The sequence below is a fragment of the Rhea americana genome, unplaced genomic scaffold (genome assembly GCF_003343005.1).
Source record: "Rhea americana isolate MKP2758 unplaced genomic scaffold, rheAme1 scaffold_368, whole genome shotgun sequence".
Taxonomy (NCBI): Eukaryota; Metazoa; Chordata; class Aves; order Rheiformes; family Rheidae; genus Rhea; species Rhea americana.
The window spans coordinates 143,507-161,047 of NW_028186499.1; the positions used below are offsets into that span (position 1 = coordinate 143,507).

Below are 17,541 nucleotides of genomic sequence, written 5' to 3' on the forward strand. Positions count from 1 at the left end.
GCTCGTGGCTGATGCTGTATTGGTGACAACATCAGAGTTAGACTTCAGAATTTTCTCTGCTGGAAGAGATGATTCCCTTTCAGTGTGTTGCAGCTGTGGATTCTAGTTGCAAAGTGATTCTGGTTTAAGGTATTTCTGCCTTTTTCCTCTTTTGACTTTTTTTATCTCAGTGGTGTGACTATATTTTGCTTGCCTTGGAGGTTGTGCAGCAAATGAGATTGGGAAAAGAGTCAGAATAGTTCCCTGATACCACACTACAGATCCATAGTACAAGTCCATATCCACAGTACAGATCAAGTTGGACTAAAGTTAAGCTTGTATTGCTGCTGCTTCATGTAATGTGAATCCACAGCAGGCTGAGCTGGTGGAATAGCATCCTCTGAAACATGTCTTATTTCTTCCCTAGTCATAAAGTACCCAAATGTCTCTTAGTGAATGATCAGGTTATTCACTGTACATTCCCTGAGTGAACTGCATAGGGTGAGGAATGAGATCTGTCCTTGGCCATGGAGTTAGTGCTCAGATCAACCAACACAAAGCAAACTTATGGTTGAATTTTTCAAATTAGGTAAATCTCAACTTTTCAACCTGATGTAAACACCGAGGAGTTTATTTGGTTAAAGACATGATTTTAGTTTGCACAAATAAAATCAATAGAGGCACACGTGCACTAGTATAGTTGGTCCCTGTTCCCATAGGGAACTAGGCAAAGGACACAGCTCTTTGACAGACCTGATCTGGTGGCTACCTGCTCCAGAAAAGAGGAGGGTTCCTTATTCTTCTAGTCTGTTCCCCCTGGCAATCTGTGAGTTGTCTTAAGACTGGGATCATTTGCAACTATTTTCTGCTGGCTTAGTCTTGTCCCGTTTTAACAAGCTACAGCTCTTCCAGCATTTGGAGCACTCCCTCTAGGAGCTAACACCATGCAGGCAGGAGCAGAGTGACTGGATGCAGGGAGGAGATGGCCAGATGGAGAAGGGAGCTCTCAGCTAGTGTACCCCCAGCTCAGCCTGAACCTTTCAGTTCCAAGGGCACTACTCCCTTGCTGGGACTGTACTGCCAGCATTCATACAGCATCTTCCAAGGGGAAAAATGGGATCTGGTTCAGGCCTGGCCATGCAGTCACATTGCTTTCAGTGCACAGTCTAGAGTCTGTGCTGGCTTGATACTGTTCGCAGAAAGACGGACAATGCTTGGTCTGGCATGTAGTCTAGCAGGACTGTAACTGTCTGCTCCAGAAGGAGCTGGACTTAAACCACAGAAAAATTCCATGTACTGTCCTGTTTTTCCTAGCCCGGCAGGAGCTATAGAAGAGTGTTCAGGAGCAAACCAGGTAACACAATCTAACTTTCCACCTTCATGTCCTATGTTAAGGAAACCCAGATGTATCAGCCAGCCATCAAGGTCTCTACAAGGTAACAGCAGAGGAGGGGCTTTTCCCAGTGTGTTGGTTATATGGTGCTTTCATGCTGTACTTTGGTACTACCTGCTTTTTCAGACTTCTGGTGTCCTTGAGCAAAAGCTGTCAGCTGGTCTAAACTGCTGTTTGCTGTGACATATGTCTGTTACAAACTAGGTTGCAGCCAGTCTTCACACTTGTGACTGCGTTTCAGCCTAGATTTGTTGAGGTGAGAGGTTCATGGTCAAATGCAACATGCCTGTGGTTGAGCCCAATTTAGTAGTCACTGTTGTGCAGCTTAACTAGGAGCCCTGAAATTCTTGTGTCCAGCCTGTGAACCAAATATAGATTATAAAGGGACTAGCTTGGACCCTAGCTTGGACTCTAGCCTCTTCTTGCCAGCATTTGGCATACTAGACTTTTTTAAAATCTCTTGAGGTTTTTACACCAAAAATGGCTACCCCAGAAAAAGTGGTAGAGCAGCTTTTCCCCAAGCCTGCTAACTAAAAGCAAGTGTCTGGAGTAAAGGAGCTGGTCAGAACACAGGCTACAGTCCAGCCCTGCGGTTTGCCACTAACCACCTGTTCCCAAAGCAGATGAGACTACAGACTGCAGGGCCCAGCATTCCTTCCCTCTTGTGTGCAGGCTTTAATTAGCTTAGTGACAAAGAACTGCATGCTGGGACCTGTAGTTGTAGGCCTTGTTTCCAGGATTGCATAGGAACACAGTTAAGTGAAAAGCTAGTCGTGGAGGAAGCCTGGATTTGGCATGTCCTGGACTTTCTTTGCTAAGACACATCAGGAATAAGATACCTGACAAAATAATTTTGGAAGTCTCTAGCAGTTGTTCTTGCAGATGTAAGAGCTGTCAAAACTGTCTTAGTAGGAACTGCAACAGGCAGCTGATGCCTGAAACCCTAAGCTGTGATTGCTGTCAGGCATGTTTCAGGCTAGGTAGGGCTTACGCAGCTAATCATCCAAATGAGCCAAAGGAAACATGGTTACCTCTGCCTCTTTCTCTGAAAGTGAAAAAAAGATAAAAGGGAAAGCTCCAAATTAAATTTCCATGGCATGTTTGCCACTTTGACTGAAGCCTTCCACACCTTTGCACGTCTCTTAAGAGCAGAAGTCATTGTGAGACGGCCTGTGGATGCAAACTGCAATTGTCCAGCAAATAGAGCCATTGATGTTGGCTGCTGAGGTGATAAAGGATATCTGGATGTATGAGGAGGGAATCAGCTGGGCTGGCTTCTCATGTTAGCTTTGGGAGTGTTGCTTTGAAGTCTCCAGATCCACAGGTTGTCAGCAAGTGAAAAATGTGCCTTCAGGTCTGAGCTCTGGGCAGCAGTTCAGGTGGAGATGCTGCAGGTGGTTAGCATCCATAGACTTGTGACTAGCTTTCTGGCCTTCCATGGAAGCCCTGCGTTTGCAACCTGGCTGGCAAACTTCTAAGCCTGTTTTGTCAGGGGCTTTCTCTCCTTGGTTTGGGTGAATGCAGCAAAGAGAAGTGCTTCCTCCAGCAGGAGCTGAGCTGATTAACAGTGCAGGAGAAGGGTGAGTGCTTACAAAGCACCTTATTGTGTTTGGCTCCTGGAGATTAGTGCTTCCCAGCAGGCTTTTGAGCTGCTGTTTGCTTCCCTCAGCAGTTAACAAGCTGTCAAAGGGTTAACAGGAGCTGAGATATGTAGAGGTTGGTTGTTTAGGTTCCTCCCCCCACAAAAGGTGGAGCCAGCACAGCTCTAGTTGCCCTATACATATGTATATAAATACATACTTACAGGGAGTCCAAGACACCTCAGCTAGGTCTTCTGTTAAATGGCAGGAGTACCTACTCCCTCCTTCCCTACCATGGTCATCTTACAGTGCAGCAGTGCCAGGGTCTACCAGCCCCATCCCTGCCAAGCAGTTGTTCTGGACTGCCAGATTTTGGACCACCAGCACAGAGGTGAGATGCAAGGCTTAGCTGTGGGGAGAGGGTTGCCTTTCAGATAGAGACTGCCAGAGACTGACTAGCTCCTCAGGTAGTTAGAAATCTGGCCTGGCCCCTCATAGGAAGTTAGTTCTTTACTGTTCAGGAGAAGCACAGTGTGTCAGGGCACTGCTTCTAGAAGCCTTGACCAACAAGGGCGGGTGGATCTGCCGGGATGTGTACCTGGCTGAAAGAGAGAACTTTGAAATACATCTTACCGTGCTGGGGCTTATCAGCCAAATCTGAGCATAGGGCTGTTTCTTGTACAGCTATATCTCTAAATCCTGAACAGAGCAGGCCTCTTCTCTGCTGCACTGTGCTGACGGTTTAAAGCTGAACACAACAAAGTGCTAACTAATTCGGCGATTTTTTTTTAATGAAAAGTGCCTTATGAGATGTTCTGATCCTCCACTATAACATAGTCAAGTACTGTTCTCCCAGTACCACCTTTAACTTAAATGTCTGGTGCATCTCCTGGAAAAGGCAAGTCTTGATTTAAAGATTGTGAGTCACGGAAGATTTGGGAGTTTCAGCCACTGGGTTTGTGCTGTAAATGGTAGTAGGCATGGCCCCAACACCCAAGAGCTGTGATGAGTGGATACTCTTCATGGTAAGTAGTCTTCTCAGTGAATTAGTGTGTGCAGTTTGGCCCTAAATGTGTGAAATTCAGTGTTCCACAGGAAAACGTAGCCTGATTTCCGCTACTAGCACCTCCATTTGTCGTTTTTTAAGCATAGTTAGAAATATATGTGCGTGTATCTGAAAAAGCCCATGGATAAAGTGAGTTTTACTTCATTGTATTGTTAACAATCTTCAGTGAAAGAAAGTGTTCCTCTTTACTATCCCTGTTTAATAAGTGGCTTAAGAGAAGATTTCAAACACATGAGCATTTTCTGCATTGTTTAATGGTCTGGGGACCATTCAGACAGACTTGTTTTGGGATATTTAGTCAGAGAGCTTTTGAAAATGTCCCCAATGCATACCCCATTCAGGAGTGGCCTGTTGTTCATGCCTTGCAGATAAGGTGGCTATGCTGCTATTGTGTTCACGTTCCTGGGAGTTTTTGGAGAGCTAAGCAAAGTTAATGAGGTGTTAACAGCAAGAGGAGGTAGGCTTCTCTGTTGATGGGAAGGAAACTATTTGTAAATTGATCAGTCTTCTTGAAAGTGTAAAGTTAAACGTGGACCTTACTGGCAAGTTGAGGTAATGGGGGGGGGGGCACTTTTCTTGAATCCAGTGCTTCCCCACACCCTTACCCTTTTAACTAACTGGTTAAAGAGGCATCTTTAAAGTATTGCATCAGCATTAGGAAATCCTTTCTCTCTTCCCAGTGCTATCTGAATAGACAAGGCTAAAAAGAGAGCAAAAGTGGAGCAATGTAGTGATCAGGCTGATGGATGGCTAATAGCAGGCTATGACTCATTGAAAGATATCATGAGTTTGATTTTGATTCAATCTTTGTAGTGTGTGATGGACTGAAGAAGCAGACAGGCGAGGTGAGTTAAAAGGAGGAAAGTGATCAAGGGCAACAGTGTTGACACTGCAGAGGAGCAGGCAGGACCAGACTGGGTTTGGCAGAGCAAAATGAAATCTTCCTTCTCTCAAGCCTGTATGGACTTGTGCCTTCTGTGGGACCTCACAGGGACAGAGCAAGCCATATTTCACCCCTGCCACTTCATTTCTGAGTCCTTCTGGCTGGGTAGAGAAGGCAAAGATGAGTAAAGTATGGTCTTCAGGTTAGATATGAAGTGGTACTGAACTCCAGGAGGAGGTTTGAGGCCCGTTTCTGTAGGGAGAGATATCAGAGATGCATGCTCTCTCCCAGAAAGACGTTTTGAGTCTTTTTCAGAAGACCCTTAAGTAGGGAAGAAATGAGATATTGAGGGTGTTCAAAATAAGGCATTAGGAATGCAGGATGCCTGGCTCTGCTCTAGACAGTGGGAAATGTACTGTGGCAGAATGTCTTGCAGAGACTGTGATGCAGAGTGTATCTTGGTCACATCATTGGCAACCATGAATTTCAGCATTACAGAGGGAGCTGTGGATAAGCCCTGCTCTGAGCACTGGGCCTGGGACCATTGTTACTGCTGGGCTGCAGGCAGGTTCCATCTTTCAGACTCTGGTGCATTGAACTTCCCTAATTGAGGTAAATCATCTTGGCTAATTGAGACCAGGTTGACTTTTATCTGAGGGGAATTAGGGAGCATTCCCATGAACTACTCTTCCAGAATAGGGTCAGTCTCTGGAGGGGTGGCTAGCAGCTGGGGACAGTAATTTCTTCCAGATATAGCTACCCTAGAATAGGATGTCTGTCAGAAATCCAAGTACAGATGTAGTTACAAGACCTTTTAAGAACAGGATTATTCTTTCCCCCACCACACATGAGGGAATAAATCAACTTTTGTGTGCAAGCATGTCCAGAGATAAACACTAAAGAATCCTCCTCAGCGAGAAATCTTTATCACTTGGGATTTAAATTCCTAAACTTTACCTTCAATGCAGCAAAATACTGATGGGCTTGGGGTTTTTTTGTGTGTTTTTTTTTTTTAAGAGAAATCTGATAGTTGTTCCTTTACTCCAGTTTTATTCGACTCTCGTCTCCTGTGTTGCTGTGCTATAGTTAGCACTTACTATGAGTGAATTATTTGTCTCCCATATAGCTCTACATTCAGGAATCTGTTCGTTCTAGGAAAAGGAAATCTGATGTTTCAGTAGTATGTTTGGGATCCAGAACAGATTCCCTAACTAGATTTTCTCTTGCATGTCTCAGACTAATACCAGCAGTGCTCACAGAGCAAGATACCTAGGAGGTGATACATGTGGTAACATAGTGTCCTTTCTCTCTCTGGGAGTAAAAGCCTGTAGGCTTCCCAGAGATACCTGCTGCATGATGAGGGGCTCCCAGAGCCCTTGGCCAAGCTGCACAAGGTTGAGATGACATTCTGTACACAGCTAGCAGAGGAAGCAAGCCAGCTATTCCTCCTGGTCTGTAGCTCTTACCCTCATGTTTTATTCTCTCCTCAGCGTGGCACAATGAGGCGACGTTATGAGGATGATGGCATCTCCGATGATGAAATTGAAGGGAAGAGGACGTTTGACCTTGAGGAAAAGCTCTCCACCAACAAGTTTAACTCCACCTTCGTGGTGTTCATGGAAGGCAAAGGTCTGTGTTTGCCCCCTTTGGGGCTGCTGTGCTGCAGTGTATGCTGCTGGTGCCTCTGTCCAGGCAGCTGCTGTGGTTAGCCAGTTCTTCAGCAAGGCATGGTGTGTGAGATGACCTTTCCCTGAGTCTTTAGAAGAAAGCTATCAGTGGTCATAAGTGGATGTGCTCTTGTGCATCTGACTACACCCAAAGCCTCCCTGACTGCCAACCTGAAGGGTGGTTACAAGGCAGTTGTGATAATAAGCCTTCCCACTGTCATATATATTATTGCCGTTTACTCTCCAAACCTGTGGTAACTCTGGCTACTGTTTCCACTGGTTTTGTGGGGTTTTTTCTTCTGTAAACCGCTAATCCAAGGGTAGCAGTTGAGACGGGGACATTTCTGCTTGCTCCGCTCCAAACTTTGTTTCAGCCTCCAAGCAGCTAGAGGCAATGTGGAGTATACTGATGGAGGTATGGCTCCAGTCTACTATGCCCTTGGGCCAAGAGGCTGGTAATGGGGAGTTCGGGGGGAGGTGGGGCAGGAATGACATGGAAGCTGCTCAGTCTGCAGTGCAGTGAGCCAGTCTGCAGTGCAGTGAGCCAGTCTGCAGTGTTGTAGGCTTACTGGGACACATGGCAGCCAGGAATGAGAGCATTTGCCTGGATCAGCACCTAAAATTGCAGCCACATGTCTGCTAGATACTTAATTCAGAATACATGAGATCTCCCCGCTTCCTTTCACCACACATACAGCTCAGTGGGATGTCTTTTCATCACACAGCTGGTGTAAACCCTTGTGAGGATTTACTGTGAGGGAGGAGAATTTTGTTAAGATCCCTCTTGCTCAGTTATGAACTTCCTAGGGAAGTGAGGACCAAAAGCCTCACTGTTACCCTGTCTGGCCCAGCCTGTTGGAACAAACCCATCCTTCCTGTTATGCTTGTCTCAGGGTTGTCAGTAGAATATACCATGCCACAACTGGGCCAGAGGAGTTCTGGTACCTCCGAAGGATGGTAGAGCCTGGTACTTTGCCGTTTCTGTTTGACTGCCTAGGTTTGCCACAAAAATGAAAAGGTTCTCAACTGAACAGGGCCCTGAATAATCTGATCTGACTCTGAAATTAGTTTCGTGGGGGCAGTGTTGGACTAGAGACCTTCACAGATTCTATCTAACCTCAGTTTATCTATAATTCTCTGAAGAAGTCTTCCCTAACTTTCCTGCTTTTTTTTCTTTCCACGCCAGACTTCACAGTTGAATATATCCAGCGGGGTGGCCTCAGAGACCCTCTCATTTTCAGGAGCTCCGATGGCCTGGGGATAAAGTAAGTGTCAGGGGCACAAAGAGGTGGATGTCTTGGGTCTGGTTTCTCAACTTTCTCCGCATTGGCAGGATCTGATTCTGCTAGCTAGATCTGTGCTCTGTCCAGCTGATGTGACTCTGACCTGCTCACCTGCTTAGTGTGCAGTGAGTAGAGAAAAGCATCTTCCTCATTTATCCTATTCTTGCTAGTCTTTTTGTTGGGCTTAAATGAAAATACTGAGTTGGCTGTAGGTGACCACAGATCAACTGAATGACAGGCAGAGCTCACTGCTGCTCTCATGCAACCCCAGGCTTTGTTTCTTGCCTCCCTTTGGAGGTGAGGAATTTTTTGTTCCCCTACTCTTGGTTCATTTCTTGTAAGTTTTCAATCTGTGCCAAAGTAATAAACAACCTGGGCCTCTCTTGCAAGATACCCAAGCTCCTGCCAACAATTTATAGAGTAGTTATACCTTGAAACTAGTATTTCTGGCATTTTCTAGAAGTCCAACCTGGTCTGCACAACTTGGTTAATTCTAAACTGTCAACTTTAATTGGCTTAATTGTAATCAGAAAAAGTTTACTGCTTTGAGTACAAACTCTTGCAATCAGTACAACTTTATACCATTCTCTGCTGTTCGTAGAAGTACGCTATGAGTGGTAGGTCTAGTTTTGAGGCATCTAATACTGCATCAAAACACTGCAGCTGTCTTATACAAAGAACTGAACTATCAGAGTCTCTGCTGCGTTAGTGGTTTTTGTTTTTTTAGTAAGTGCAAGCATTGGAGGAATAAATTTGTCTCAGCTAACTGTCAGGGCTGGCATCAGCAACACTGCTCTTAACTTCCACCACTGGCAATGAGTGGATGGGCAACATCAAATCCAATGCATGCTTCATTACTGTAGTCTGGTAAATTAGATGAGAGATTGTGCCAGGACCTGTTTGAATTGTGGGATGACTTGGGAGGGCATAGATCTGCTACTGAGGATTGCAGTGTGGCTGAAACTGAATTTCTCCTGGATTTTTATTGTTTCTCTGGTCAAGAGCTGCTTGAATGGCTGCCTTCTCATTCTGCCTGTGGCAGCAGTGTTTGTACACATTACTATACCAATACTAACAGTGTAGTTATGCTGTGTCAGTGAAATATGGTGCTTTTATTGGTCTAGTTGTGTCATTTATATTGGGATAACTTGTACCATGAGTCTTTAAAATGAGAGCTTGGATTATTTAGCTTAACGCCTGCTCATTTACCAGAAGTCACTGTACAGAACCTCATACTCTGGAAATGGTATATCCTCTTCCTAAATCACCTTTCCCTCCCTAGCCAGAAGCCGGGCCCAGTGTTTTGCCTCAATATTCAGTCCAGGCCTGTGCTTCAGAGATCTGGTTGCACATTTTTGCTGGCCTCTTGTATCCAAGAGGCAGAAAGGAGCATAGTGGCATCTTCAGGGTGCCAGCTGAGGGATTACAGGTGAGAAGGGTCTGCAATCATAAGCGCGTCTTGGTTTTTTAGCAAGATGTTTGTCCCGCAGGATGCCAGATCCGGACTTCAGCGTGAACGATGTGCGACTGTGTGTCGGTAAGTGTTTCCCATTGTCCCAGCACTACAGTCCACTTCAGTTGTGCCCTGGCCAACTAGAAATGGGGAGAATCTTTGGGCTTATCAAAGCTAGAAATCTGGCTTGGTTGCTCCCCTATTTTGTAGTTGGTTGAACCTGAGGTGTCCTTTTACAGTGGATCACAGCTCTTAACTGCCTGAGGAGTCTAGTTTGACCTGAAGCAGCTTTTGTTTCAGTGTGGGTATAGAAGAAGGTGAAGTTATAGGAGAGGCCATTACATGTGTGTGTCAGGTGGGTTCTTTGGAGAAGGAACCATGTCTCCTGGAGTGTCTCTTCTGGGTGCCCTGTTGTATGCAAGGACAGTTCCAGTGATGGCTGTCTGTCCTGGCAGGGAGTCGGCGGATGGTGGATGTCATGGATGTGAACACGCAGAGGGACATAGAGATGTCCATGGCACAGTGGGCACGCTACTATGAAACGCCTGAGGCTGAGCGGGAGAAACTCTACAATGTCATCAGCCTGGAATTCAGTCACACCAAACTGGAGAATCTGGTGCAGAGACCTGCTACGGTCAGTAGAGCTCTTCCTTTTGCAGGAGTATCCTTTCCCTTGTGCTTCTGATCATCTRTTCACAAGGTGCAATCTGGTACCTGAATGCAAGAGGAGAGTGGCTGTTCATAACACTCATGGGCTTGGCCAGGGGTGCACTCTGGATGACGCTGGAGATGATCCTGAGTTCAACTCGCACCTCATCTGCCATAGCTGATTTTGCAGTTGGTTTGGGACTGCTCAGCCTCTGCATCCCTCAGCTAGAGTTATCGCAATTAAAAGATGTGCAATTCTGGAGATGTCTTGTTTGCTATCTGTCAGCAATTAGAGAAATGGAAGTGACTACTGAGGAATATTAGAGTGAAGTAACCTGCTCCTGCTGGCCAGGGATCAAGAACAGGTGTGGAATTTGAACATGCACACCTGAATTTGAATAAAGAGGGCCAATTTGTCCTTGGCCACAGAGAGAATTGCGGTCAGGATGGGGGATGCTGGCTCCTAGACTCTCCAAGTTAGCTGATTCCACTGTCTGCCTAGACCCTGGCTGTCATCCAGTCTGGGCCTCTTTTCCCATTCCGTGCTGTGCACTGAACCAGTGTGATGTTTGGTGCAGAGCCCTGTCCTGCATGTTGTAGCAGATATCTACTCCACTGTAACCAAAGAGTCTGGGTGGCTGGAGGAAGAGCAGGGTAGGGGCAATTTGCTCCTAAGTCAAACAGCATTGCCCAGCATTGAGGGTAGAAGAGGCCAAAATGGGAAAGGCCAGGGGGGCAGACCTGGAAAGAGTGCAGGAGGCTGTTTGAAGAATGTGAGATTGGCGGGGGGACATACATGCTCCTACTGAAGGGTTAAAGGTGGGATGTTTTAGCTGGGCAGCCTGAACTCCCTCTGCAGTCAATGGAGAGGAATGGGCAGCTCTTTTGGGTCCATTCATTTCTCTCTGTTAGCTATAGAGCGAGCTTAGACATCTGTTTATTGTGGCTGTCCTGAGGTTTAGCAAGTTGTATCCCACCCTGATAGATGGTGCTCAGCACTTTTATGTAAGCCCAGTGCAGAGCAGTTCCTGCCCAACCCTTAAGTAGAAGATCAGCATCCCATGGGATCTTGCTGTGGTGTTTTGCTGCTTGTTTGCGTTCTGAGGCTTTGTATGCAGTGACTGGCATCAGAACAGCTGGTCCCAAATATATTACATCTGGAATTGTACCAGTGGTACAGGGAAGCTGCTTACTGGGATGTGCAGGGCCAACCAGACTGGGAATATTAGGGCCACTCAGCTAACACCAGGGCCTCCTTCCTTCCCTTCCTTGGTCCCACATTTTATTGCAGGTGTGCTCTGAGCTGAGTTTACTGGCTATCTATGCACAGCACCACAATGGCTTTGGCAGGCGCAGTGCAACCCTGTAGCTTGCAGGTGCCCCAGCCACATAGGAGCTGTGGGCTGACCAGGCAGGCAATAGGTATTTAAGCTTCTAGGACTGTTTACGGGCAAGGGGGAGCAGTTCCCTTCTTACTTGTATTCATGTCTCCCACCTTTTTTCTATAGGTAGATTTGATTGACTGGGTTGACAATATGTGGCCCAGGCACCTCAAGGAGAGTCAGACAGAGTCTACAAATGCTATCCTGGAGATGCAATATCCCAAGGTGCAGAAGTAAGTGACTTATTGAACTGTTCCAGTGGTGGCAAGGGCAAAGGATCTCACACAAGAAAAATGACTAAGTACAGCAGCTGGTGCTGGGGAGAAGTGGGAGGAACAGTCCTTTTTTTTTATTTTCCTAAGTGACACTTGCGGAGGGCACTGCAATTTGGTATTTAAGCCCCTCTAAGCACTGTATGTGGAAGGGTAATCCTGGGACCCCTAAAGGTATAGGTAGGGCAAACAATTTTGAGTCATCTGGAGTTGTTGAAGCTCTCAGATATTACCTGTCCTACTCGCTAGGACAGACCTGTGACAGCTGGGTTCCTAAAGCTGCAAGAGTGGATGAGGATGACAGCTCTCTTCTTGCCTAGGCTAGGTCTGTTTGTGGGGATGTGGTATAAATGCAAACTGTTCTGCAGGTCATCTCCCTGCAGCTAAAGTGCTTAGCAGTGCAGTCTTTGACTTCTGGTGCTGCTCTGAGCTGTTGGGCTGGGTCCAAGCAGCCCATTCCCTTTGAATACACTGCATCTGCTCTAAAAAGTGGATCACTGCTCATTTTCACCTTACAATTTTCTCCTTGTTTTCTATCAGATACTGTCTGATGAGCGTCAAGGGCTGCTACACAGATTTCCACGTGGACTTCGGTGGCACTTCTGTGTGGTATCATATCCACCGAGGGGGAAAGGTAGGAAGACAGTCCCTATTGGGGCAACTACAGATGCTTTAGGAGAATGGGGTTTCAGTATCTTTACTTGTAGATCTTTTGGAAATACAGGTTGACAGCAAATAGGAGTTTTTCCACCATAAACTTGTTTATCTCTGCCTCTTAGAAGTAGTTCAGACTGTCAGAGGTCCACCAGGCTCTAACTGAAAATCTGTGTTGTAGAGATGATGCTAAGCAACACTCAAAGTTTAAATGACACAGAATACAATAACTATTCATACAGTGCTTTCAGCTTCCTAGAGGTGATTTGGCTGCATAATTGATCACCTCTTGGTGTGGCACAAACAGCACAGTGAGAGCAGTAGACAAGAAAGGAAGTTCAATACAAACGATGGCCTCTCCAAAACCTTATCTGTATAGGGGTTTTAAATAGCTGGCATAAACATAGAGAGTTGTCTTAAAAGTGATCTCAAAAGCAAAGCAGAAGCCTTGGAAAAGGAAGTGACTGACAGGACTTCAGTACAAACCCCTTAATTGTTTTGGGGGTGGGGGGCTGGTAGTTTGGGGAGGTATGTGTATTGGTGAGAAGTAGCTCTGAAACACTCAGATCTGAGCTTCTAGGCTGGAGACATTTCTTATAACTGAGCTTGGCCCAAAACATAAACGCTAAACCCTGGACTCCATCGAGTTTGGGCACATACAAGGATACAGCCTTCACCTGAGTGCTGTTTGCTCCCCAGCTGGTGATTTCCACTTACGACTATATAGGAACCTTCCAGTGTGCCAGTATCTCCAACCTCAACTGTGTGTGTGTTGTACTGGGGTTTGGCTTGGAGGAAATCTTGTCTGTAAGGGAATCTAGGAAGGTGTCAGTTCTCTCACTTGGCCTTAAGCAGTGTGAATTGCACCTTAAGCCTTTCTTATGGGTGGGGATGATGCATTTGTTCTCCTGACCTGCAGGAAACAGACATGGGTACTATAATACTGAAGGGGCTAGCTAATACTTGAAAGTGCTACCTGGGGAATGTGACTTATACTGCACTAGGGAGCATAGTCATATTCAGAGCATAAAACTTAATCAGCATGAATTCTTTCCTGGAAAAACGTCTGTGGATTATGGATGTGGAGGGAACTTGTGTGTATAAAGCTGTACTCCAAGTAGAAGGGAGAGCAAACTTAGGTTTGCAAAGGGCCGGGGAAATCCTTGGGACATTTTTTGCAGCAGTCTGTTTCTAGTGACTTTAAAGTTCTAACTGCATTTCAGAAGGGAAAGAGAGTTGTATGTGAACCATCAGTGCTATGACCACGTGGTGGCTCCTAGACATTTGCTACAGCAACTGTTTTTATACCCAAACTTCACTCTTTTGGGGTACACTTGCACAGTCACAAGCATCTATGCGGAAGTTATTGCTTGGCAGCTGAGTTACGGCAGTGTACTGTGTACAATCAGCCTATCTGGGTAGAGCAGAGGGAAATGGGTTTGTTTGAATCCCCTCTGACACCCTTTGTTTCAAATTGAACCTATGGTTTAGCTTTACCACTATAACTGCGTGAAAAGCTCTCACTTGAGCTTTTGCTAGCTGCAGTTGTCAGCTATAGTGTAGTCAAGGAAACTTTGTTCCACTGTTCAGGGTGATTGTTTGCTGCGCTGCTCCCATAGTAAATTTGAATCAGTGTAGTCAGAGCAGCTAAATCCCCTAGCAGCTGCTTAGTTTGGTATTGGCAAAAGCTGAGGGAAGTGTCATGTAGTGCAGAATTTGCTCAAAGGCACGCCCTACTTCTGTTACCTAGTGAAATGCACTGTGCTGCTAACTTAACCCTTATGAGCAAATTGAAGAGATTTCGCTGCTTAAGGTTAAAACTGTTAGCCATCTACAGCCACATTTATCAAGGGGTCAGGCTGGAAGGGAACAGGAAAGAAAAAGGCTGCTTGTGATTATGGACCTGATGGGGACTGGATAGCTTCTGAGAAAGGAAGCCATGGACAGTCTTCAGGATTGAGTCCTTTCTTTTCTAACTGCTTAGAAGGAACTTTACAGTTGAAGACAGTGGGCTGAGTGGGCTCCCTCCATAGTCAGTAAAGACAGCTCTCTAGGAGGGAAAAAAAAAAAAGAAAGAAAACATGGCTATCTGTCTTGATCAGGTCCTGGGTAATTGTGTCCCATTTTTCTCCATTGACTTAGACTGGGTTCAGAGTTGGCAGCAGAATTGGCCCCACCTGAGGAATCTGTCTGGATGTGGGGGAGTTTTCTCCTCTCCCTACACTCCTTTCCTTGCAAAGGAGATGCGTCTCAGCTCACAAAACTGCTAGGCCTCCCCAGTGATTTTGAAGGTGTGTGGCTCAAGTGCTTTCCATCAAAGAATGGACTAATGCAGGATGGGGTCTCTGAAGAGTTTAGCTGGGAGACAGATATCTATCTACCTGACACTTGCTTTCCGTGGAGCCAGACAGAGGCAAATCTTTAATTCGTTTGGGGCTTTTAATAACATGACAGCATTTCCAAAATACCTGAGTAAATATCTCCTCTGGAGACTTCAGTGGACTTTATCTCTTGACATTGGTCTTAGAAATAATGCCTTACAGAGCATCCCAAGTTCAGTCTATATGTGGTGCTCAGTGTGTCAGGTTGGGAAGGCCCTTGTTCAGCAGCTTGCTCTCTCAAATGGGATAGCCATTCAGTTTGCTTTACAAGAAATTACTGCAGGCTTGCATCTGCTATGGGATCGGGAGAGGAAGACATTTGGATGTCTGGAGAGAAGCAGGAGAGTTTTGGGAGAAGCAAGGGGGTGGTCAGTAGCTGTTAATTGTACAGTGACTTAAGTGTATTTTTTTTACTGACAGATCTTCTGGCTGATCCCTCCTACGCCCCAGAACCTGGAACTCTATGAAAACTGGCTTCTCTCAGGGAAGCAGGGAGACATCTTTCTTGGGGACAGAGTGTCAGAGTGCCAGCGAATTGAGCTCAAGCAGGGCTACACATTTGTCATCCCCTCAGGTACAGCAGGGTGGACAGTTGCATTTTGACCTTTGCCAGGATAGCAGTGAGAGGCTGAAACTCATGCTGGCATTTGGAGCAGTGCACACTGAGGACAGAGGCTGGCGCAGGGCAGCACAGCTGCTCTGCTTCCTTGGTCTGTGTTGTAAAACCTCTACAGAGTTACATCCAGGTTGTCTCTGAAACAAGAAAGGGAGCTGGTGTATGTGTTTAGGGAACAAGGTGAGACAGTCTGCATTGTCTGAAGATGGGATAACTTGAAACCATAGAGCTAAAGTGAATGTTGGAAAAGCCCAAAACCTGGTAGAGAGTTAGGAAACAGTAGTGTGGAGAGGTTTGCAGATAAGTGCCTGGCAGAGAGCTTTGGCAAGGGGACTTTGAGGCTGGGAATAGGGAACATTCTCAAAGCTCTGAGCTGACAGGCATTAAGGGAAGGAAATGGAACACTGACATTTTTGTTTGTCTTCTCCCAGAGATGTCTCCATTTTGGGGATGGTTTGCTAGAGCAAATTAAGATAAAACTTTGGTCTGACTTGGTTAAGCAAGCAGAATAAAATGGAGATCATCAGTAGTGTCTTGGATATGCAGTTAATACAGTGTTGTGCTAGAAAAGCGCAAAGGCAGAAGTGGAGAGGCATATGAAACAGCAGCCTGAGTTGACTATTTGCAAGGTCTGTCTCACAGCCTTAAGGACTCTTGGTCTGGACCTGAGACAGCTGTAAAATGGTGTACTCTCACTATGGAGTACTCTCTTGTGAAGAGAAAGATTGTTGGATGTCTTTAGGAACTAATACAACTCCAGCATAAAAATTGTGGCCTAAGACTGCCTCAGATGGCAAGAGGTACTGTAACCTGCTGTTTCTTCTCTGACAGCAGTACAAAAATAAGTTACATTGTATATGCATCCTTCTGTAGCTTACAGCAGGACCAAGAACAGAAAGAGTTACACAAGAGTTACTCATTTGAGTCCCTGTAATGTAACTGATAATTCTGTTGAATTGAATGGCCTTGCCCTAACTCATGCTGGAGTTTACCAGATATTGGGCTTGTCAGCATTGCTTAGCATTTCAGAGAGCAGAAAGCTGGGACTCAAGTTACTTTGAGGTGTGTGGTGGTTGGGTTTAGATTTGTTGTTGTTGTTGTTTTGGGTTTTATTTTTTTTTAAATTACTGAACAGATGAACAATCTTTGGACAACTTTCTTGTTTTCCTTGCCACTGGTGTATTTAGGCAGCCAGGAGACAATTTCCTAGTGGCACTGGAATGGCAAGGAGCTATGGAGAGGAGGTAGATAACTGGCACACTTGCCACCATGGGAAAATATAAAACCAGATCCGCAAATATACATAAGTGCCTAAAGACAGGCCCCTGTCTAGCTTTTAGATGGATAAAGTTAACAGTAAGCACATTCCAGACATTTAGGCTCCTTTTGGCAGAGTTAGGGCAATTAGACAATTGACTTGGAGCCATATTTTAAGGTGAATTGAATCACCTTCTGTAGGTACCAGTCTTGCTCTATTCCCTATGGAGTCTAACTAGACTTGCTAGGACTAGATATCAAGCTAAATTTAAGTGAGGTACAGCCCAGCACTAAATGCTTGACCACACATGAAATAAGTGTCAGGTTCTTTAATTCCTTCCTGCAACTGGTGAAAATGTTGGCAGGGAGGTGAGGGAATGAGCTGGGTGTTGAGTAATTCAGTGGTGATAGTGAACACACCTTCAGGAGGGTGGACACTGCTGCTGGGGTAGGTAACACAGCAACATCTGTTGCTCTTCAAAGAACTGTTTTCTGTGTGGGTCTAGCCCAGTGCATGTCTCCTACTAGTGCTGACTGACATAATGAGGGGTCAATAGCTAGTCCTTATGTTAACAGATAACCTATGGCCTTCCACACAAGCAGGTTGGTTTAGGTCAGAGAATGGGCTGGTTATCCAAATATTCATGAGAATGTGATTAAAAAGTGTGTAACCCTCAGGGCAGAGGAGCATGAAGGTTGTGGCAATCTGACAGCTCTGCTCTGAGTGTCACAGTTTATAAGGGGTTACAAAGGGGCTGAATAGAAATAAACATCAGTTGTGAGTGTGAGAGCTTGACCTCATCTAGTTACTCAGGACTCTTCAAACTCCCCTTTCTCTCAAAGGTTGGATCCATGCTGTGTACACTCCCATGGACACACTGGTTTTCGGAGGCAACTTCTTGCACAGCTTCAACATCCCCATGCAGCTCCGGATCTACAGCATTGAAGACCGCACACGGGTAAGAACCTGCAGGAGAGCTGGGGGCATGTGGCCTCCTGGAACAGCATTGGGAGGATGCAGCCAAGA

At 45.7% G+C, this 17,541-nt stretch overlaps 1 protein-coding gene across 3 annotated transcripts in view; it reads left to right on the forward strand.

The window, feature by feature from the left end:
- The window catches only part of KDM2A (lysine demethylase 2A), a 56,176-nt gene that overhangs the window by 17,074 nt on the left and 21,561 nt on the right, over positions 1-17,541 (forward strand). For all 3 annotated transcript variants that reach the window (XM_085312506.1, XM_085312509.1, XM_085312507.1), the window contains exons 3-10: positions 6,392-6,530; positions 7,755-7,833; positions 9,342-9,388; positions 9,760-9,938; positions 11,461-11,567; positions 12,147-12,240; positions 15,062-15,215; positions 17,358-17,473. In XM_085312506.1, the coding sequence (XP_085168632.1) occupies positions 6,392-6,530; positions 7,755-7,833; positions 9,342-9,388; positions 9,760-9,938; positions 11,461-11,567; positions 12,147-12,240; positions 15,062-15,215; positions 17,358-17,473 (915 nt within the window). The remainder of the gene's footprint in view (positions 1-6,391; positions 6,531-7,754; positions 7,834-9,341; positions 9,389-9,759; positions 9,939-11,460; positions 11,568-12,146; positions 12,241-15,061; positions 15,216-17,357; positions 17,474-17,541) is intronic.